At 45.1% G+C, this 22,272-nt stretch overlaps 1 protein-coding gene across 5 annotated transcripts in view; it reads right to left on the bottom strand.

The window, feature by feature from the left end:
• The window catches only part of WWOX (WW domain containing oxidoreductase), a 1,124,103-nt gene extending 1,102,861 nt beyond the window's left edge, over positions 1-21,242 (bottom strand). For all 5 annotated transcript variants that reach the window (XM_023226795.2, XM_023226799.1, XM_023226797.1 and 2 more), the window contains exons 1-4: positions 20,935-21,242; positions 12,640-12,704; positions 11,284-11,341; positions 7,658-7,836 (exon numbers count right to left, since the gene is read on the bottom strand). In XM_023226795.2, coding sequence (XP_023082563.1) covers positions 7,658-7,836; positions 11,284-11,341; positions 12,640-12,704; positions 20,935-21,041 — 409 coding nt within the window. In that variant the 5' untranslated portion in view covers positions 21,042-21,242. The remainder of the gene's footprint in view (positions 1-7,657; positions 7,837-11,283; positions 11,342-12,639; positions 12,705-20,934) is intronic.
• Positions 21,243-22,272: the final 1,030 nt, after the last annotated feature.

Here is a 22,272-nt window from a genome sequence, read left to right as displayed (position 1 = left end):
GTTTGAACTCCGTCACAGAGAAGGAGAAGACCTAAAAGACATGTTAGAAAAGTAAAAGACATTATTTAACCAAAATGAAAGCAAGATAGACTGAGAGGAAGAGAACTATATTGCCACGCTGCCGCTTTTGTTTAATTATATCAAAGGGCAACAGAGCCCTCTAGTGGAAAAAATAAAAATATACAAAGACATTTCTGCTTTTAGATTAAAGAAAGTATGTAGAACACCCCCGGGCATGGTGGCTAACGTCTGCAATCCCAGCACTTTGGGAGGCCGAGGTGGGCGGATCACTTGAGTTCAGGAGTTCAAGACCAGCTTGGCCAACATGGTGAAACCCGGTTTCTACTAAAAATACAAAAATTAGCCGGGCATGGTGGCTCACGCCTGTAATTCCAGCTATTCAGGAAGCTGAGGCAGGAGAATCACTTGAACCCGGGAGGTGGAGGTTGCAGTGAGCTGAGATCACACCACTGCACTACAGCCTGGGTGAAAGGGCAAGACACTGTCTCAAAAAAAAAAAAAAAAAAAAGAAGTAAAGTACCATCTTCCATTACAATTCTTACTATGCCACTATATGATGTAAAAGCAAAAGATCAAATTATTTTAATTGGGTTTTAAGTAAAACAATTTCCAAGTTTTCAAGCTTGCTGTAACACTACAAAACCTCAAGTAGAACAAAAATATATTACTAAATTTTTTTGAGTTTGAACCACTTTGTCATTAAACAATGGTTTGTATGATCCTCATTTGTTATGCTGACACTATAAAAAAGTAATTAAAATCTAAACCTACATGCAAGCATGAAATTCAACTGATGACTGCACGTGACAACAAAGTTTCAGTTGAGATCTAATCAGGTTCACACAGACAGTAGCCCCCCCTTATCCTCGGCAGATGCATTCCAAGACCCACGGTGATGACTGAAAGCTGGATAGTACCAAACCCTATGTATTCTATGCTTTCACCTATACATACATACCGAGGATAAATTTTAATTTATAAATTAGGCACAGTCAGAAATCAATAATAATAAAATAGAACCATAACAACATACTGTATAAAAGTGATGTAAATGTGTTCTCCCATACTCTCTCTCTCTCAAAATTAGTATTTTCAGATGCCTGTTGACCTCAGGTAACTGAAATCTCAAAAAGTGAAACACTGGCCACGCCCAGTGGTTCACACCTGTAATCCCAGCATTTGGGGAGGCTGAGGCAGGCAGATTGCCTGAGGTCAGGAGTTCGAGACCTGTATGGACAGCATGGCGAAACCCTGTCTCTACTAAAACATAAAATTCGCTGGGCGTGGTGCTGTGCACCTGTAATTCCAGCTACTCAGGAGGCTGAGACATGAGAATCACCAGGACCTGGGAGGCAAAGGTTGCAGTGAGCCGAGATCATGCCACAGTACTCCAGCCTGGGCGACAGAGTAAGACTCTGTCTCAAAAAAAAAAAAGTGAAATACCACCGATGAGCGGGGACTACTGTATACATGATTACCAACCTATTTTAAAAACATATATAACATACACACATCCCTATTGTGAGTATTTTACGTGAGATTACCAAATATGAGATGAAGCTCATTAGAATGTTTTAAATTGGTCTCTTCCTTTAGATATTTACTTCTCAAAAACTTTGATCATGTGATTTCCATGTACATTCAATGTCCAATAATATTTCAGTGTAAAATGGTTAAGTCATAAGGTACTAATTCTCAATTTTTATATAATGTCATTTAAGAACTTTGACTAATATTGTCAAGAATCTCCACAGTTCCTTAGAACAAAGTAACTTCAAAATAATTTTACTTATAATACTTGGGTGTAATTTAGCATAAGAGAATAGTAGACACAAATGTTTTTAATTTAAAATGGAGTTTCAATGCCCGAAAGGTTATTTCGATTATTTCAGAATATTTTCCTGTCCTTAATGAGCACCAGGTTCTTAAAAAGATAAATGCCAAGATCCCACTGGTTTAAGTCTTGTCAACAATCCGAAAGGAAACTAATCAGGCATTTCAAGATCCCAAGTGTAATGATTTCATTTGAGTATGTTTTACCCAAGAAAATGACTAAATGTAAGTTAGCTATGGCCTCAGATTTATGGGGCCTTTTGGAATAACTGGGAATAAAAAAAAAAACCATCAGTGGCATGGTTTAGGCTCAAAGGCAAAATGCAGTAACATTTAGGCACGGAAAAGAAAACAAAGAAGCAAAGGTGTAAAGGAAGCTGGTGTAGTTCTTAATTGGGAAGCGTGGATTTAAAATCTTAGGAATGAATACCCTTCTCTACATGAAGAAAAAGCAATTTTCTTGTATTCGTGTAGAACTGGTAGAACGTGCACCAGATATGAATTCATCAGGGTGACGATTTGTAGGATCAAAGAGTACGGCAACTATAGTTCACACTGTAATGTCAACACATGATTTAGAAACAAGACCCTAAGTTTTAAAAAGTAGCCTCTGTAAGCTAAGACAATCAATTTCAACATTACACTATAATTACATTTTGGGATTCCCTGCATGAAATTTTTATACCTTCATTTTGTTTCAAAGAAAACAAATTAGGGAGTGACTGATACCTTGAGCACGTACTTTTTATACCTCAAAATATATACATTTTGATATGTAAGTAGGTATATGTATAGGTCCACGTAATAAACCTTAGAGAGGTGATTTTGTGACATAAATACCAATAGAAAATTCAAGTGTCGGTCCCAAAATATATTTCACTGGTATTTACCAACGTGGCCAGCTTGTATTTGTTTGGAGGAAAAAAAAAATTTGTTTCTGTTAATGGGTCCTTTGGTTCAAAAACTGAAACCAAGCTAGGCTATTCTAGCTCTAGAGTCACAACATATGATGCAGCCCAGCGTTCGAAAGCTTCGCAAACTGAAAGAAATTTTTCATCTGGACCAAACTCTGAAAAAAATTTTAAAAATCTAGTTTTAGCCACTGCTGGTTTAGGATTGAAAGTTAAGAAGTTTTATCATCATTACTACAGAAGATTAGACAGAAAATATCTAATTTGTTCATACTTGTTAATAGCATCTGGGCACAATGGCTCACACCAGTAATCTCAGTACTTTGGGAGGCTGAGGTAGGAGGATCACTTGAACCCAGGAGTTCGAGACTAACACCTGGGCAACATAGTGAGACCCCATCTCAAATATTAAAAAAAAAAAAAAATGTAATGGGTGTCTGACAAACCCTGGATGTCACTCCTTAAATATGATAATAAACCTGTCTGCTTACAGAAAATAATTTGCATGAGTTCCAACAAACATCTAGCTAATTAAGACAATGAACAGAGTAGGTGGTCCCACATTTAGACATCCAACTCATCCCTCATTAGAAGGATCCTGCCTTTGATGAGCAACATGTCAGCCTGCAGGTAGCAGGGGGCAGCATTTTATACTAAAGTATGTATATGCATAGCCAAATTAGCTGACTGATGGGCTGTGTCTAAAAACGAAGCAGGGACCTTTCTCAATGGGAAACTCCCTCGCCTAAAAAAATTCCCTTTCCTAACACTTCCCAGCATTTGTATGTAATGTTCACCGTGCTGAAGGCATTTCCGTTGTTTTTACCAAATCAGAGCCATCAAGCTGCTAACTCCAAAGAGCTGTAAAACACCTGGCCCTTCCTGCTCAGTCTATGTTGAACACAAACAGAAATGAATTCCTCCCTTGTCTCTACTGGTTAGCATTCAGGACTGCGGGGTTCCGGGCCTCTTGATCTGCTAGCGGAAGCTCTGGGTGAAGAGATGGCTTCCCCCTGGATACTGAGATGCTGATCTCCACAGAGAGAGGTCCACAAGCTACAGCTTTCAATCTACAAAGTTCTTCAGGTTCAGAAAAGCTGGTTAAACAAAGGTCAAGGAGAGAAGAGTGTTAGTTTCTGAGGAGGCAACATTCTAATCCTTGCAACTCCCTAAAAAAAGCTGCAGCTCCCAAAAAACAAGGGGGTTTGAGGCAAGGGGCACAGGAGGTACAGGACACTGGTGCAACGTCCCCAGCAGTTACATACAATGTGCTGCCACAGTCTTCCTGTGGCCTGGGGCATCCCATTTGCCTCAATTTCATCTAAGCTGTGGCTCATTTACAGACTGTTGGGGTGGTATCACTTTGAATGAACTGGATTATCTAATACAGGAGTCGGCACTTGCTTTCTGGGAAAGGCCAAAGAGTAAATATTCACAGTTTTGCGAGCCATAAGATCTCTGCCATAATTGGGCGACTCTTCTGGTAACATGTAAATGGCCATATTCTTTTGGAATAACTGAATACACACAAACAGTAGTTCACCACCATAGGAATGGGAATAAATGGGCACGGCTGTGCTCCAAACAATTTTTACTTACAAAGTCAGGCAGTGGGTCAGAGTTAGCCCAGGGATTGTAGTTTGTTCATCCCCAATCTAGACAGCTGAATCAAGTCAACAGCAGTAATACTTGCCTATAAACCTTAATTATAAAACCAAGGACTTCATGAACCCACAATGCTTTTATTCTGACATTTCCTCCAAATCCTTTTATCTGTCAGAATCACTGATTTTCTAGATGAATTAAGAATCCCTCCAATTGCCTCAGTAATATCAGTATCAAAAACTCAAAATACAGCTCCGTATCACTTACAACTGCGAGAGGAAATGATACAAGACAGAGTCTGCTTAGAGGCCACTTCAAAGGGGGCACGGCTCTAGTGCAACCCTGAAATCTGGCAAGGGAGGGATGTCCCCTTCCATGTCAGTGAGATCCTCGCCAATCGCAATTCCAACAAAGCAGTGTCACGTGGGGCATTAAACAAAAAAAGAAAGAAAGAACCACTGGAAATACGAGATTTGTAAATCGGCTTTTGTAAGGCAAATCAGATATCTATTTTTTCATTATGGAGTCACCACTTCCAAAATAAATCCTGTTATGTTTTGTTTCAGCCCACTCTGCGTTAGAGAAAACATACATTCACAAGGTTAAAGCATCCACAGTTTATCCAAAGAAAACAGGCTCCCTTGAGTGGACAAAGGAGAGGGAACACCAGCACCATTACAGCTTAGATAGATGACTCCTCAGTGCCCCAGAAGTCTTGGAAGTAAAGATGCCCAATTCATCCACTCAGCACTCAGCTATTTCGTTTGAAATAAGCGGAACTAAAGTAGTGATAGCAATTTATAAATTGGTATGTTTCACAGCTTAGTAGGACTTTATCTAGAAGCCACAGCCTACGTGGGCAAGGACACTTTCTAAGGCAGCCACGCAAGCTATAAAAGCTAACTTAGCAAAGCCATGTGCCTATCTGCAGCCTCTTTCTTTCCTCAGGCCTGATACCACTGCTGCAGAGTGAAAGTGATTTGTGAGTTTTTGATTGCCTGGAACTTGCAGTACGATATTATTTCAAATATTCAGAATAAAAATGTTCGCCACTCACCTAGACGTACGCTTCCCAAGAGTGGAGGGGAATGGGGTGAGGTGACAGTGTTAAAGGCCATTCCTGCGGAAGGTGACAGCTGGGGAAAGAGCTGTGGGCACCTGAATAGGAAAGCCTGGTCTCCCTAAGACCTTGTGTGACATCTGTGCCGTCCTGAGCGTTACAATTTGCCACAACCTCCAACTGGACCGCAGACACCTCCTGCAGTGTCCGCAAAATGAACCATAGGTATCAGGAAGGAAGAGTCTTAGGGGGAAGTGGGAGCTGTGAAGAGGCACAAAGAGTTTTTGGCTTTACTCCAACATGTGAGGGCCATTCTCAACAACCACAAACTTATTCTCAATGCTTCAGAATCTCCTCCTCTCCATCAAGACTTACATATCTAACTAAATATCACCCTTCTAATATTCTGAACCCACTCTATCAGTCCTGGATTACAATGTCATAGGTCTGCTGTTGCAAATCTTTGACAGAGCATTAGCTCTATTCGAGACTCTGCCATGTAATGTCACATGGAGCAGTTGGAACACTTAACACGAAAAATAATTAGTAGTTTTTCTAACAGTCTAGCTAGAAGATTAAGAGAATAAGATCTTTAAAGTCTCTGGTTAACTTGTTAAATTTTTAAAAGAGACATTTTTAAGTCCTTAAGTTCTTTTTTCTTAATTATTCCACAATTGTATGGGTCCACACATTCACCATAACAGTAGTTAATACGATCAACAAAATGTATTGCTTCTTGGATTGGGGATGCAGCCATTGTTTTTAATATCACACCATCGGTTTTCACTTCAATGACAATTATGTAAAATTTACTCCAATGCAAGGACTGAACAGATGTGGAGCCCAGGATGAGGTATGAGAGTTGATTTTAAATAAATCCCTTTCAATTCTCAAAAAAAAATCCCATTTGCTTCTTTACCTTCGTAGGCAAGTACAGTCAAAAATTCTCCGCTCAGATGGCAGCCTGTTAGATTTCAGACCTTGTACAACACAATAATTGACCCTTAAACAATGTATTTTTACCTCCTGTGCTTCCCTCATCATGCCAGAAAATACTTCTGGAGCTTCAAGGAATTGTTCAAAATTAAGAAAGAAGTACAGATAGTTAATGGGTACAAAAAAGAAAGAAAGAAAAAGACCTACTATTTAATAGCACAACAAGCTGACTATAGTTAATAATAACTTAGTTGTACATTTTAAAATATCTGAAAGGCTGTAACTGAATTGTTTATAACTCAAAGGATAAATTATTGAGGGGATGGATACCCCATTCTCCATGATGTGATTATTTCACATTGCATCCCTGTATCAACACATCTCATGAACCCCATAAATACCGACACCTTTATAAACCCACAGAAAACAAAAATAAAAACAACATTAAGAAACAAATGAGTAGAGGAGACCATCAAGGGGGCAGTGCGGGGGCTGGGAGGGACCAAAAGGACAGAGAGAACTTGACAGAAGACAGCCAAATGCAATGTTTTCCATGTCGACAAATCTGAAGATGCCTATCTAAACTCAAAGCAGGTGGTTCTCACTGAGTCAGATACTTATGTAAATAGACCAAAGCAAAATCAGAATAAAAACCTATGAAGAGTTATGGTTTGCTTCTGCCTTGCTCCTGTCTCCTTAACAGCCCATCATATCGAAGCAAGGATACCCTCTCGAGCCATCTACACATGATGGCCCCTGTGGGTAAACACTGGCAATTAAGAGGGTTAATTTAGAGGTGAAGACAGGAACTCATTCTCCAATTTTATAGAGAAATAAGATCCTGTGCCCAAAGAAAATGATATGCTCAGTGACCAGTCGAAACCTGTAGTATCCTTTGTTCCAAAGACATAATACCTTGTTGTTCTCCGTATTCTATTACCAATCAATTTTGGTTTGAATAACTCAGGTAATTGGAATATGCCCGTACACCATGCAGACCAGGTCAAAAACTCTTAGACGGAGCCTGTTGTCTCTTATCCCTGAATACCAAAACAGCCACAGTCTTTTGCTGAGTGTTCAGCTTTGGGAGACTTCAAGGTCAGCCCCAACATAGGCTTCCGTGACAACATTAGCATTTAAAAAGAGGTGGTAATGTTAATGAAATGATAGCTGAAAAGGATAAAATTCATGTTTAAATCAGAGAACCACTATACAAAATTCCATTATAGTGAGATCTAAGTGGATTTCATTATAGCAGTTCCAAAGATAAATAAATAAGTGAACAGCCTACCTATTCCTGAATTAGCTCCAGTGACCACAACCACTTTGCCAGTGAAATCCCGGCCCTGGAGAATTTCCATGGCAGTGGTGCTGCCGTCGTATCTCTGCTGGGTGGTTGGCTTTGTTGGATTATCATCCACAGTAAACGCCAGTCTTGGGTCCACGTAGGTGGTTCTTTTATTGATATGGCTGCCCAGAAAAGGAGAAAGCAGCAAACCCACAGCAGTGAACACAGGCATTTATAAACATAACACAATCTTATACTTTAGGCAAACCCCATTTTTCACAGACCAAAACGCTTATTCCTTAAACCTGAAAAGAACTGGGGCCCACTGAATCTATCTTCCGGCCTCCAGAAGGATCACATTTCTGCCAAAAAAGATAGTCACCAAATCCTTTCCTTCAGAACTACCTAGAACATATGCTGTAACATACAATAACTATTGCCGTGTATCCTTACATCTCAAAAAAGGCTTCTTGAGAAGGCTTTGGGTTTTTATCTAATTCATGTAAATGTAGCTGTAAGATCTGCCAGGCACTCTTTTCAGTAGATTTCAATGACATCTCTTAGCCCTGTGCAAGGGCCTAAAGACGTAGAGAAGTAGAAAATTCAAAATGGAAGTCTTAGTTGTAAATAAGAAACCTGCCAACTAATAAAATTCTAACGATTTTCATTTGAAGGCTCAGCACTCATACCTCCTACGAGCATTCATTTTGATTTGGAACTGATTTAAATCTTGTAGAAACTGTATTAAAATATACTGGAGGCTGGGCACAGCGGCTCACACCTGTAATCTCAGCAATTTGGGAGGCCAAGGCAAGAGGATCAATTGAACGCAGGAGTTCAAGACCAGCCTGGGCAACATAGTGAGACCTCGTCTCTACAAAAACTAAACAAAATTTCGAGTGTGACAGCACATGCCTGTAGTTCCAGCTATTCGGGAGGCTGAGGTGGGAGGATGATCATGTCAGCCCTTGCTTACTCCTCTAAATTAGACCAGGAGCTGGCCAAATCTGGCCCACTGCCTGTTTTTGTAAATAAAGTTTTATTGGAACACAACAATGGCCATCACTGGTATACTCTGTATAGTTGCTTTAGCACTACAAAGGTGGAGTGGAATCATTGCAACAGAAACCCTATGGACCGCAAATCCTAAAACATATTATCTAGCCCTTTACTGACAAAGTAGACAGCCCCTGCTCTAGCGGGGTGGCACTCAAGCTAGGGAGCATCAGAATCCCCTGAAGGACTTACTAGAGCGCAGACTGCCAGCCCCACCCCGGTGCTGGTTCAGTAGGTCGGGGGTGGGGGCCCGGGAAGGTACATTTTTAATGAATTCCCAGGTGATATTAATGCTGCTGGTCCAGGAACCATGCCTGAGAACTGCTGCTCTTGGTTGATTAATACCCATTTCAGGCAGTAACTTTCCAAGCGTGAATGCAAAGGCACATAGTGCACAGGAGAAAACTGATTTGACTACATAAAAAATTTAAGAAATTCGGCCAGGTGGGGTGGCTCATGCCTGTAATCCCAATGCTTTGGGAAGTCAAGGCAGGAGGATCACTGGAGGCCAGAAGTTCAAGACCAGCCTGGGCAACATACTGAGCCTCAGTCTCTACAAAAAAAGGTATTTAAAAATTAGTTGGGCACGGTGTCATGGGCCTGTAGTCCCAGCTCCTCAGGAGGCTGAGGTAGGAGGCTCACTTGAGTCCAGGAGATTGAGGCTGCAGCAAGCCGTTACTGTGTCACTGTATGTCAGCCCTGGATAACACAGCAAGACCCAGTTTAAAACACACACACACACACACACACACACAAGAGAACTTGGAAAAAAAAGTTTCCAACATATAACCAATGCGTTGATATTCTCAATTAATTGAGGAGAAAAAAACTTTCACGAATTAGAGAAAAAGCCTTTTAACAAATAATAGGCACTCCCACCTATCCAACTGCTAGACAGCCTTGTCCTGGGGCTGCCTATGGTGGCCTGAGAGACTTCTCTCAAGTAAGCCTTGGCCCATTTGCTCTCAATATTAGTTGTGCACCAGAAGTTCACCAGGTTTGCTCAAAAAACACATATGTCATTTGAACTTGTTACTATAACTACATTATTTAGCAAGCTATTATTACACAAACTGATAATATGGGAGGTGAAAAACAGTGTCACTGGTGATCTACGAAAATGTGGTTGAATGCTTTGGAGAGCCTCAAAGACAAGCAGCTAAAAAAATTTTTTGGTTCAATCAACTACAGTGAAAATGCTAGAAAAAAACCATAAAAGTCCCAAATGATGTAGCAATCAGATTCTTTGAAAATACTGTGTTTGCTCAACCCTAAGGTGAAAGTAGAAATTACAGGTGTGCTTGGGGATGGAAGACAACACTGGATCCTTGCAGCGAACTCAAACTCAAAGAGCAGGGCTGGCCCGACCCCTAAATGTTGGTGTACTTGAATCAAACACTAAAATGTTTATGTGACATTTATAACTTAAAAAAAAAAATCCTGCTTAAATCAACTTCGATTAACCAACCAATCCTAATCCTGTCAAAGACTATTCAAGCTTCTAATTTAAATGTCAGCAGTCGTGAAACATTCATTCCCCTCTTAGCTACAATGGTCAAGAATACAGTCCCTGGAGCAGATGCCGGGCTCAAAGCCTGGCTGTGCTACTTCTTTACTGTAGAATCCTTACCAAGTCACCTACCCGCTCAAGTCTGTGTCAGTGGCAGTAAGCTAGGGATAATAACAATACTACGTCTCAGGGCACTGTAGGGATCGAATGACCTAATGCTACAGATACAAGATGATTAGAATCAGGCACGGCTCATGCTGTATGTTGGACAGGCGGTTACTATTGCTGCGTGATACTGGAATTTATCCTGAAGACAGAATCAGAGAGGTGAAAAAGTCTTACAGATAAGGATGTTCACTCAACACATTATCTATAATTATAGGTTCTCAATAATAGGAATTTAGCATTAATGTCCAACAGGCAATTTGATAAATTATAGTATATCTGTACAAAATAATAACTCTAGAGCTGCTAAATAGCATCTTTTTGAAAAACAGATAAGGATACAAGAAAATGCTCATAATATATTATGTGGAAAAAGCAGGTTATTAAGCAGCCCACACAGTGCATTCTTTTTTTTTGAGATGGAGTCTCATCCTGTCGTCCAGGCTGGAGCTCAGTGGCACAATCTCAGCTCACTGCAACCTCTGCCTCCGAGGTTCAAGTGATTCTCCTGCCTCACCCTCCCAAGTAGGTGGGACTACAGGCGTGTGCCACTACACCCAGCTAATTTTTGTATTTTTAGTAGAGATGGGGTTTCACCATGTTGGTCAGAATGGTCTCGATCTCTTGACCTTGTGATCCACCCGCTTGGGCCTCCCAAAGTGCTGGGATTAGAGGCATAAGCCACCATACCTGGCCTCCTTATTTTTTTTTAAGGATGCATGTGCATGAAAAATACAAGAATAAATCCAGAGATGTTGAAAGTAGTTACTTCTGCTAGGATTACAGATCCATACTATTATACTTTGTATTTTTCTACAGTTATTGTGTATTACTTTCATAATTAAAAATTCCTATTAAAAAGCAAACAGCTGAGAGTGGTTTCTTTGTAGATACTTACTCAACAAAAAACACTTGTCCATTCTCATCAGTTTCTTGTTCCCATCCATATGGCAAATCTGAAACACAAGAAAGACAGGTCTACAGGTAGGTGCCAGGGGAAGTAAAGACTGTTCTCAGGTCAGGAAGGGGAGGAGCCCTCCAGGCCCCGCCCCCAAGGCTGTCCCTCCCAGCCAACAGCTGTCACATCAACTGGCTTTGGTCATATGCTCCAACTGTGGCAGCTGCAGAAGGCCCGATCCCACCTGGGCTCCACATTTTTGCCTCTTGCTTTGAAGAAAATCTATTTTATGCCTGATCACTCTATAAACCTTACTGGTTGCACCAATAAATGGGAATTCTCCCTTGAATGAGCTCACAGAACACATCTACGTGCAAGGCAGGCACGCAACGTCATTCATACGCTGACCTGTGATGCCTCGTATGATATTAGAGGGCACTGCCATTTTTTCTCATGTGTACATGTTGACACTTCAACTAGACCCTAAACCTCTTAAGGGCAGGAACCTTCTCATACTTTTGAGATGGGGTCTCACTATGTTGTCCAGGCTCATCTCGAATTCCTGGGCACAAGTGATCCTCCCATCTCTGCCTCCGAAACTGCTGGTCTCATAGGCACAAGTCACCTCGCCTGGCCCCTTCTTATACTTCTATTCCGTGGATCACACACTAGCTCAGAATCACCTAGAAGTCATAGTAATCTTCACGAAATTCCCAAATACTTACATATTTAATTCCATAGTATAGCCAAGAACAAATTTATAAACATGGTAACTATAGGAAAACATCATACACTGTGAATCAAAGGCCTCAATTATTTTGATTGTGTTTTCTGTTGTTGTTTTTGCTATTTTTCAGACAGCATCTCACTCTGTCACCGAGGATGGAGCGCAGTGGTATGATCTTGGCTCACTGAAACCTCCACCTCCTGGGTTTGAGAGCGTCCTGTTCCTCAGCCTCCGAAGTAGCTGGAATTACAGGCGCGCGCCACTATGCCCAGCTAATTTTTGTATTTTTAGAAGAGATGCGGTTTCAACATATTGGCCAGGCTGGTCTGGAACTCCTGACCTCAGGTGATCCACCCGTCTCGGCCTCCCAAAGTGCTGGGATTACAGGCATGAGCCATCACGTCCGGCCATTTTGGTACTTTAAGACCAGTAAGAAATCATCGTCCCTCCACCCTACGATCTCATCTTCTTCTTCTGCCAAATCCCATAAGCTCCTCAGAGTGGGAGTCCGGTTCTGTACCAGAGAGCCCTCCCAAAACCACACCAGAACCTGTCACCTCTCCGCCGGTGACATTTTCCCCATCTACTTAATGCTTCAATCCAAGATCCTTTGACAACAACATACAAACCTCCTGCCACTCGTTTTCTTTTTCCAGTTTTTGGATGTTCCCACTGAGTCTTCTCCTCGGTATGACTGTTGGAAAAAAAAAATCACAGTAATAAATAAAAATTAACTCTTCTAAAAAGTAATCAATTGTATTAAATGTTTTTCTCTCCCAGATAATACTCTCTCTTAAAAGTAGTAAAATCAGACATTCGGAGAAGCCATGGGCAGAATATAAATGTCACCGATTACATCAGGTCAAATTCCTCAAGTTAGAAGCAGCAGCGGCCCTGTAGACATTTCCCGACAGCCTGCCTTTAGAAGCCAGATAGAAGGAGGAAGTGAGGGAAGAAGAAGAAAGAGGACTGTGACCCCAGCTATGGGGTCAATTTTAGGAGGCTTGCTGAATCACTCAAAGTATCTAGAGGCAGTTGGGCGCGGTGGCTCACGCCGTAATCCCAGCACTTTGGGAGCCCCAGGGGAGCAGATCACGAGGTCAGAACATCGAGACCATCCTGGCCAACATGGTGAAACCCCGTCTCAAAAAAATACAAAACTTAGGTGGGCACGGTGGCACACACCTGTAGTCCCAGCTACTTGGGAGGCTGAGGCAGGCGAATTGCTTGAACCAGGAAGGCAGAGGTTGCAGTGAGCCTAGATCACACCGCTGCACTCCAGCCTGGCGACACAGTGAGACTCTGTCTCAATAAATAAATAAATAAATAAATAAGTAAATAAATAAATAAATCTAGAGGCATTTTGCTCTATATTTGTTTTAGTTTTATTCCAGGATCTAGTGACAAAATTCATAATATCTAATGTATATAATCTCTTAAAATGTTTACTTATTTATTTGTATTTCTTTTTAAAGAATCAGGGTCTCACTATGTTGCCCAGGCTGGACTGGAACTCCTGGACTCAAGTTACCCTCCTATTTCAGCCTCTTCAGTGGCTGGGACTAGAAGCCCGTGCCACCTTGACCAGCTAAAATGTTTATTCTTTCCGCAGATGTAACTTCAAAGTGTTTCATTAAGCACTGGTTCCTAACTGGTCCCAAGAGGTAGTTAAGAGATGGAGTAAGACAGCCCCATAAGTCACCTAGCTGTGTGCTGTGCACCTTTGGTCAAGTGACCCCAAGCCTTAATCTCCATTCCCTCTTCCGCAAAATGGAAATAATCCTAGCACTCATCTTCGGGGCTGCTATGTAAGAATATTGTATATCCAGGGTTTCGCATAGCACCGGGCATACAAAAAGCTCTGGGAAATGTAAGCTGTTACTGTGAACAAATCAGTTACATAAACTAGTCTGATTTTTGCGTCAAACTTAACATTTCATCTCAGACCACCACCCAAAGTTATAATTAAAATAGTAGGCCAATAACTAGAAACGTGTCGCCAGGTAATAAGGAATCCAGGAAAACATACAATTACTTCATCAGGGAAAAAGCCAGGTGTTACAAGAGGCACGCAAAGGGTAGGCTGGGTTTCCTAAAAGTTTACCTACTCAAGCCAACACAGACAGTTTTATTTTTAAATCAGCAACATCTAGGTGATAGGACATGAACATTCTTTCCCTGTCAATTACTTTAAAGAAAATAAATACAGAGAGCACGAATTTTCTAAAAAAATTCTACAACTTGCAAGCAAGGTCTTTTTATGCACTGCTGGCTTCTGGTCTGTCTTGAGCAAGTCTTGGCAGCTGGGTCTCTGGCAAGGTGCAGGAATGCCTCACTCAGCATGCTGAAGACTGAGCAACCCGTGCTAGCTGAGTGCAGGCCATCTCCTCAGCACTGCTGCCACCTCACAGAGCTGCTGAAAAGGTGAGACACGTAACACCTGTGACAGGGCTTGGAGAATGAGTAAATCCTTGTACCAGCTACGGTATCAGTAGCAAAGACAAACTCCTACTTTGTACATCAACCACCATTCAATACCACTCGCAAAAAAGCAGCTCTATGGCCGGGCGCGGTGACTCACGCCTGTAATCCCAGCACTTCGGGAGGGTAAGGCAGGTGGATCACCTGAGGTCGAGAGTCTACGATCAGCCCGACCGACATGCAGAAACCCTGTCTCTACTAAAAGTACAAAATTAGCCGGGTGTGGTGGCGCATGCCTGTAATCCCAGCTACTCGGTATGCTGAGGCAGGAGAATCGCTTGAACTCGGGAGGCGGAGGCTGCGGTGAGCTGAGACCACGCCATTGCACTCCAGCCTGGGCGACAAGAGAAAACTCCATCAAAAAAAAAAAAGCAGCTCTGACTCTCCAGTAAGGATCGCCCACTCTCCGCTGGCACAGAGGGAATACTGGCATACCAACTCCTGCTCCTCCTTCAAAAGGGACGGGAACAGCAATCAGATACACCAGGCATTGGCAACAACGCGAAACCCTCCTGCCCCTTGCAGAGCTGTCTCACGCTTCTTCAAGACAGTTAAGAGATGGAGTTGCATTTTCCTTGCCTGCCATTAAAAGTAGTATTCATCTCCTAGGCACACATCAAACGCGCTTGAAGCCTGGCTCCAAAAAACTCTACCCTCAAGAATCCACAAAGTGGCTGGGCGCGGAGGCTCACGCCTGTAATCCCAGCATTTTGGGAGGCCGAGGCGGACGGATCACTTGAGGCTAGGATTTCAAGACAGCCTGGTCAACATGACAAAAGCCCATCTCTACTAAAAATACAAAAATTAGACAGACATGGTAGCACATGCCTGTAATCGCAGCTACTTGAGTGGCTGAGGCATGAGAATTTCCTGAACCTGGGAGGTGGAGGTTGCAGTGAGCCAAAATCTCACCACTGCAGTCCAGCCTGGGTGAAAAAGCAAGACTCAATCTAAAAAAAAAAAAAAAAAATCCATGAAATGACCCTTAACAGTGGAAGCTGAGCCTTGACAGTAGACAGGCTGGCACAGAAAGAGCCTCCCGGCCCTTAGTAGGTGAAGCTGGGCCCTCAGACATGTAGCCTCATGCCTGGCCCACAGCAGGTGCACAAATGTAAACACACAGAATGAGTACTTTCCAAAGGAGCTACAAAACTCAGATTATTTATTTATTTATTCAGAAAGACATTTAGAAAACAAAACAAACTGTCAACCTATGTTCTTGACTTTCACAGAACATGCTTAAACCAGGGTTTCTCGTCCTCACTGCTAGTGACACTTGAGGCTGATTCTTTTTTTTTTTTTTTTTTTGAGACACAGTCTCACTCTGTCGCCCAGGCTGGAGTACAGTGGTACAATCTCAGTTCACTGCAACCTCTGCCTCCCAACTTCAAGCAATTTTCCTGCCTCAGCCCGAGTAGCTAGGATTACAGGCACCTGCCACCATGCCTGGATAATTTTTGTATTTTTAGCAGAGATGGGATTTCACCATGTTGGCCAGGCAGGTCTCGAACTCCTGACCTCAACTGATCCACCTGCCTCAGCGTCCCAAAGTGCTGGGATTCCAGGCATGAGCCACTGCACCCGGATCACATCATTCTCTGTTGTGGGGTTGTCTTGGGCACCACTGGCCTCTGCCCATCAGACGCCAATACCCCAGTCCCATAGTTGTGGCAACAGAAAGCGTCTCCAGACGTTGCCAACCGTCCCCTGCAGAACACAACCATCCTTGGGGAAGAACCCAGAACCAGCTGAAGCGGCGACAGTAATTTGGTTGTGAAGATTCTGGAGCCTGACTGCCTGTTTTCTGGATCTCCCATTTGCCAGCCACTCTGCCCTTGAAGAAGTCATTTAATCCCATGCCTCAGTTTCCTCATCAGTTTAGATGGGGACAATAACAGCACCTACTTCTTGGGGTTATAGAGTTAACACAGGAAGAACTAAGAACTGTACCTTTCAGCAGAAGACGTATTTTTCATAAATATAAAAATTAATTAAAAGGTGTTCTTTTTAATTATAACCTTAAATGACTTTTTAATGAAGGGAAAATTAGAACACGTGTCCCCTAAGTGTTCTCCCATTCTCCTTTAAATAAAAGCCAACTTTGATTTTTTATTTTTTCAATAAGCTTGCCATTTAAAGAGATAATTAATAGTAATCTCAACTTAAACCAAAGGATTCAAAATTAAGTGAACATCATATTACATGAACACCACACTTCCACGTACGGGGTGTTTTCTGTTATTTATTTATTTTTTTTTAGACAGGGTCTCATTCTGTGGCCCAGGCTAGAGTACAGTGACACAACCATAGCCCACTGCAGCCTCGAGCTTCTGGGCTCAAGCAATCCTCCCACCTTGGCCTCCCACCATGTCCCGCCTCCAGTGTGTGTGTCTGTGTTCTGAACACAGTGTAAGTTAACGGGGAGATCTAGAGTTGACGGTGAGGACAGCCAGCCCTGTGGACACAGAAGACATTGAGGCCTCTGATTGCCAAAAGGCCTGAGCTTCATGAGGAGGACAGGGATGGGCAAACAAGGACGGCTCTGACACTGAGACCTTGTCCCTCCCTCCCCATCTCCCACGAAGGGGCTGCTCTGAGACTGTTAGGGGAGAGGGGTAGAAGAAAGGCCCACCAACACTCTCAGGTCTCCCCTGACCCCATCCCTGGAAGCCCAGCCTGGTGGGCTTTGGAGCCCTAAGACATGTGTGCCTTTTGAGACATACAAGTGAACCATGGGGCAGGTGCGAAAGCAGGAGAGGCCAACAGCAGCCACACAAGACCAGGCTCCACCAGACCCCGAGGTCTCAGTGGGAGCTACAGCCTCTATCCCTGGCCGTGGCCCTACTACACGAGGGGAAACAATATGGAAAAGAAATGACTCAAAGAGCAGCCTCCTAGAAAGCACATCCGCAAAGTCTCCCCAACCCCAAGAGAAAAACAAGTGTCACTTCCAGAGTCAGGAATGAAAAGGGGTTGGAACCAGCGCAAAACTTTAAAAAGAAAAGGGCCAGGATGTTCACAGATCAGGAGAGATCAAGGGAATGTGGGGTTGGGATGGATCAGAGGCATCCTAACCTAACACCCAAAGAACTTCAGCCTTTCAGCCCTGACACCCAGAGAACTGAGGGCTGGCAGGGAAGGACAGAAGGTCCAGAGAGATGAGTCCCCCAGCTGGGAACCAGCCAAGCCCTGGCATCTCAGCTGGTGTAAGCAATAAATAGCTAATGCATGCGGGGCTGAATACCTAGGTGATGGGTTGACAGGTGCAGCAAGTCACCATGGCACATGTTTACTTATGTAACAAACCTGCACATCCTGCACATGTAGCCCGGAATTTTAAATTCAATTAAAAAAAAAAGCAGCAGAGTCCGAGAGGCCAGCTTGAGTCCTAAGACACTAGTCGGGGGGCTGGAGGAAGGGCTTTTGGAAACCACGTATGCACCCGAGCGCCCTGGCCATGGGACACACAGGAAGAGAGCAGATGGGAGAAAGGCCAAGCAGCAGGGAGGCAGGCACAGGGGGCACGCAGGGCAAGCGGGAGCAAGGGAGCCCCAGGGCCCTAGCGCCAGGATCCAGGGCACGCCTGCAAGGAAGCAGAGCACCTCTGTGGCTGAGTGGCAAAGGAGGAGAGGAGACGCCCCACAGAGCCAGAAGCACAGGCGGGCTTAGGAAGCCGGAAGAAGGTCATGTGCATCTCTACTCTGGGGCCCAGGGCACCACCCAACCACCCATAGAAGCCCGCGGCTGACCTTCCTGCGATGATTCATTTACTCATCCCACAGGGTTTCATCTTACAGCTTCTGGGTGCCAAGCACCAGGGATGCGCAGATGAACGCGCTGCCCTCACGATGTCTGCAACCTGGGCAAGGGAGACAGGGCCAACAAGGAGGAGTACACAGCCAAGGCTAAGCACGAAGAAGCAGAGAAACAAGGTGACCAGTACAAGGTTGAGGGGACACCCACAGTCAGGAAGCTTACATGTCTCTTGGGCAGTGACATGTAAGCTCGGCTCTGAAGGATGAAAAGGAGCCCTTCCCGACAGACGTACAGGTGAGAGGGACAGTAAGTGCCCGCTCAGGAGCTTGCCTCGACCCCTGCAAAGCCTAATGGAGCTCTGCTGCTGCTGGAAAAGGTCCTTTAATTCCCAAGAGCCAGAAATTCTTCCTGAAGTCACAAGCCGAATGCCACTCTCTGGCTCCGCCAACAGAGCCCAAGCTTCTCCACAAGGCACAGAACTCCTTGAACTGGGTCCTCCCTTCCCTGCCTTAACCTTCACATTCCTGGACCCTCACAAAGATCACAGGCCCCTGGACAGGCCATGCAGGGGGCCTCTCCTCTCACTGTTCCCTCTACCTGGACTGCCCTCCTGCCCCATCCACTTCTACTTGCGCTCAAAACACCGCTCTGGGCTTGGTACAGAGCCTCAGGCCTGTGATTCCAGAGCTTCAGGAGGGAGGCTGGCTTGAGTTCAGGGGTTCAAACCAGCCTGGGCAACACGGTGAGACCCCATTTCCACAAAACATGTAATAATTAACTGGGTGTGGAGGCACACACCTGTGGTCCCAGGTACCCAAGAGGCTGAGATGGGAGGATCGCTTGAGCCCAGGAAGTCAAGGTTACTGTGAGTCTGCCACTATATTCCCTCACGTTCCCAACCAATACCTACACACACCTCATGCCAGGCACGCTGCTTCCTGGTATACACACTGCGTGGGAACGCTCCTACACATGTCACTGTGCCCTAATAAGACTGGGTCCTAAGGATGACAACTGGCTTTTTTTTATTTGCCTCGGTAAAACCAGTGCCAGCAAAAGGCCTGGCACATAATACCTCTATGTGTCTTGCATGAACTCATCAGAACTTTGTTTTTCTTCTACCTTGCCACCAAAGGCAGCAGTGCTTCACATCCTTGCATAGATTAGAATCACCTGGGAGGGAAGATTTTTTTTTACAACCTACCAAGGGAGAGGGGAGAGGCCAAACCAATTAAATCAGGAACCCTGGGCTGGCGCAGTGGCTCCTGTCTGTAATCACAACACTTTGGGAGGCCGAGGTGGGCGGATCACTTGAGGCCAGGAGTTGGAGACCAGCCTGGCCAACAGGGCGAAATTAGCCAGGCGTGGTGGTGGGCGCCTGTAATCCCAGCTACTCGGGAGGCTGAGACACGAGAATCGCTTGAACTCGGCATTCAGAGGTTGCAGTGAGCCGGGATCGTACCACTGCACTCCAGTCTGGGCGTGGAGCGAGACTCTGTCTTTTAAAAAAAAAAAAAAAAAAAAAAAATGAAAAACAAACAAACAAAAAAACCCTCAGGAAGCGGGGCCCAGAAAAAGACACTTACAAAAAGTTTCCCAGATGCTGAAAATCAGATTTACATCCATGTTTCTCAAATCCAGGTGATATTCCACCTCACCCGGAAAGCTTAAAAAACAGACTCCCAAAGTGGAGAGTCTGCTGCAGCAGGTTCTCTACGGAGACCCAAAACGTATATTTAGGACATTCCCTAGGTGATTCTAAGGTGCTGATACAAGACGCACTGTCATATCTGAAGAGCAATCAGGAAAGACAGTTAAGGAACATTGAGTACCTACTGTGTGCTTTGTGCACAGTGCCTGAACTGACCCTCACATCAACCCATTTTACAGGTGAGAAGACCGAGATTACACGTTCTTTCAATGGCCCAAGGTCACACAGTTAAAGATGAAGGCTCTGCTGCGGTTTCCAAAACTTTCCCACGAAACGATAGTGAGGCTATCTAGGACTTCTGCTAAAAAAATACTCCTGGCTGGGCGCAGTGGCTCACGCCTGTAATCTCAACAATTCTGGAGGCTAAGGCAGGTGGACTGCTTGAGCCCAGCAGTTCGAGACTAGCCTGGGCAACATGGTGCGACCCTAGTCTCTACAAATACTTAAATAAATAGTCGGGCATGGTAGTCACGCCTGTAGTCCCAGCCACTCAGAAGGCTGAGATGAGAGGACTGCCTGAACCCGGTAGGTAGAGGCTGCGGTGGGCTATGATGGCACCACTGCACACCAGCCTGGGTGACTGAGCAATACCGGTCTGGAGAAAATAAAACAAAACTCCTAGCCCTGCAACCCACAGCCTGCAGGAGGGAGCTGAGCACGTGCACTTTTAAAAATGTCTTTATTTTTTGGCGGGGATGAGGCCGCTTTGCCCTCGCCGCGCGGCGCAGTGCTGCATCCTGAACAGCAGAGGGCGCGCCGGGAGGCCGCCAGGTGACCCCCGCTGGACCCAGGGCCCACCAAGGGGGCCAGCCCCTCCTGGGAACCCTGGACCCTTGAAACCCTGAAGCTCCTTAACAGTCACTTCCACTTTGCACCGCACTCGCTGCGCTGGAGTGCGCGCCCTCCCCGCGCTGGTGGCGTCCGAGGGCATTGCAGGGTCCCAGGTGCGTCCGCGGCCCCACTGCGGCCCCCTTACTTGGCGTAGTAAACCCAGCCGTCCTTGGTGGTTCTCTCCTCCCAGCCCGGGGGCAGCTCGTCCTCACTGTCCGTGTCGTCCAGGCCCGCGTAGCGCAGGGCTGCCATGGCTGACTGTGGAAGCAACTGGCCCCCCAATCAACCGCTGCCGGGTCCCCTCGCCCAGGGACTCACTCCCGCTCCAAAAAGAGACCCGCGCGCGTCGGCGCCCGACCGCTCACGCCTGCGCACTGCGCCCTCCAGGGGCCGCTCCGCGGACCACGAAGCTGAAATCCAGTCTCCGCAACATCGCGACTGCCGGCGTCAAAGGGGCAGGGCCTGGAGAGGAAGGCGGTGAAAGCGCCTAAGAGATCGCGCTGCCGCCGGGCTAGACAGCAAAACCGGAGAGCGCTCCGAGGCGCTGGAGATGGAGCGGAGCCTTGTCCGCCTCCCCGAAGCAGGGAAGGGGCGTGCGCATCCAGTTTCGGTCCAGGACTCCGCCCGTTGCTGGGCTACCCGTAATCACTTCCGCGTTGTTCTGGCCAATCCTGCAGGAGCTTGGCAATTGGATATGGGAAATGTAGTCCAGGCGGCGCCTGACTGGAAAGCGGCGCCCAGGGTGTCCTGGGTTTCTGTCTCTCCTTGCCTTGGGGGCTTGTGAAAGTCCATGATCAGAAACCTTTCAGGACTTGCCAGCATTCGTGCTGATTCGCAAACTTTGTTTTGCATATGAACACAATGTTAAAATATAACCTGGAAAACTTAAAACTGCTGATTCCTGATTTCCTGTTTTAGAGAAGGTTCTTCCAGCCAAAACAGGGTGCTGTTCATAATAGAAACTGACGTTTACGGAGCACTTAATAGGGGGTCCAGGCCAGAAATGCACAGACGTCTCATGTACCTGACACCTTTGTGTAGTGGGCACAACTCAGAAGGAGTAGCTAGGCCGGACTCAGTGGCTCATGCCTGTAATCCAAACACTAGGAGGCTGAGGCAGGAGGATCACTTGAGGTCAGGAGTTTGAGAACAGCCTGGGCAACATAGCAAGACCCCCGTCTCTACCAAAACTAATTATTTTTTTAGTTTGCCGAGCGTGGTGGTGCACATCTGTAGTCCCAGCTACTCAGTAAGGCTGAGGGGGGAGAATCACTTGAGCCCAAGAAGTCGAGGCTGCAATAAGCTATGATCGGGTCACTGCACTCCAGCATGGGCAACAGAGAGAGCTGCTGTCTTTAAAAAACTGCCTCACCTTTAGAGAATTTCCTTTAGTAAGTCTGGAATGGGTCCAGAATCTGCAGAGAGAAAGAAAGAAAGAGAGAGAGAGAGGGAGGGAGGGAAGGAGGGAGGGAGGGAAGGAAGG

This window comes from Piliocolobus tephrosceles, chromosome 17 (genome assembly GCF_002776525.5).
Source record: "Piliocolobus tephrosceles isolate RC106 chromosome 17, ASM277652v3, whole genome shotgun sequence".
NCBI lineage: Eukaryota > Metazoa > Chordata > Mammalia > Primates > Cercopithecidae > Piliocolobus > Piliocolobus tephrosceles.
Note: the sequence above shows the minus strand (reverse complement) of the source record. Positions and strands in the feature narration are given on the sequence as shown.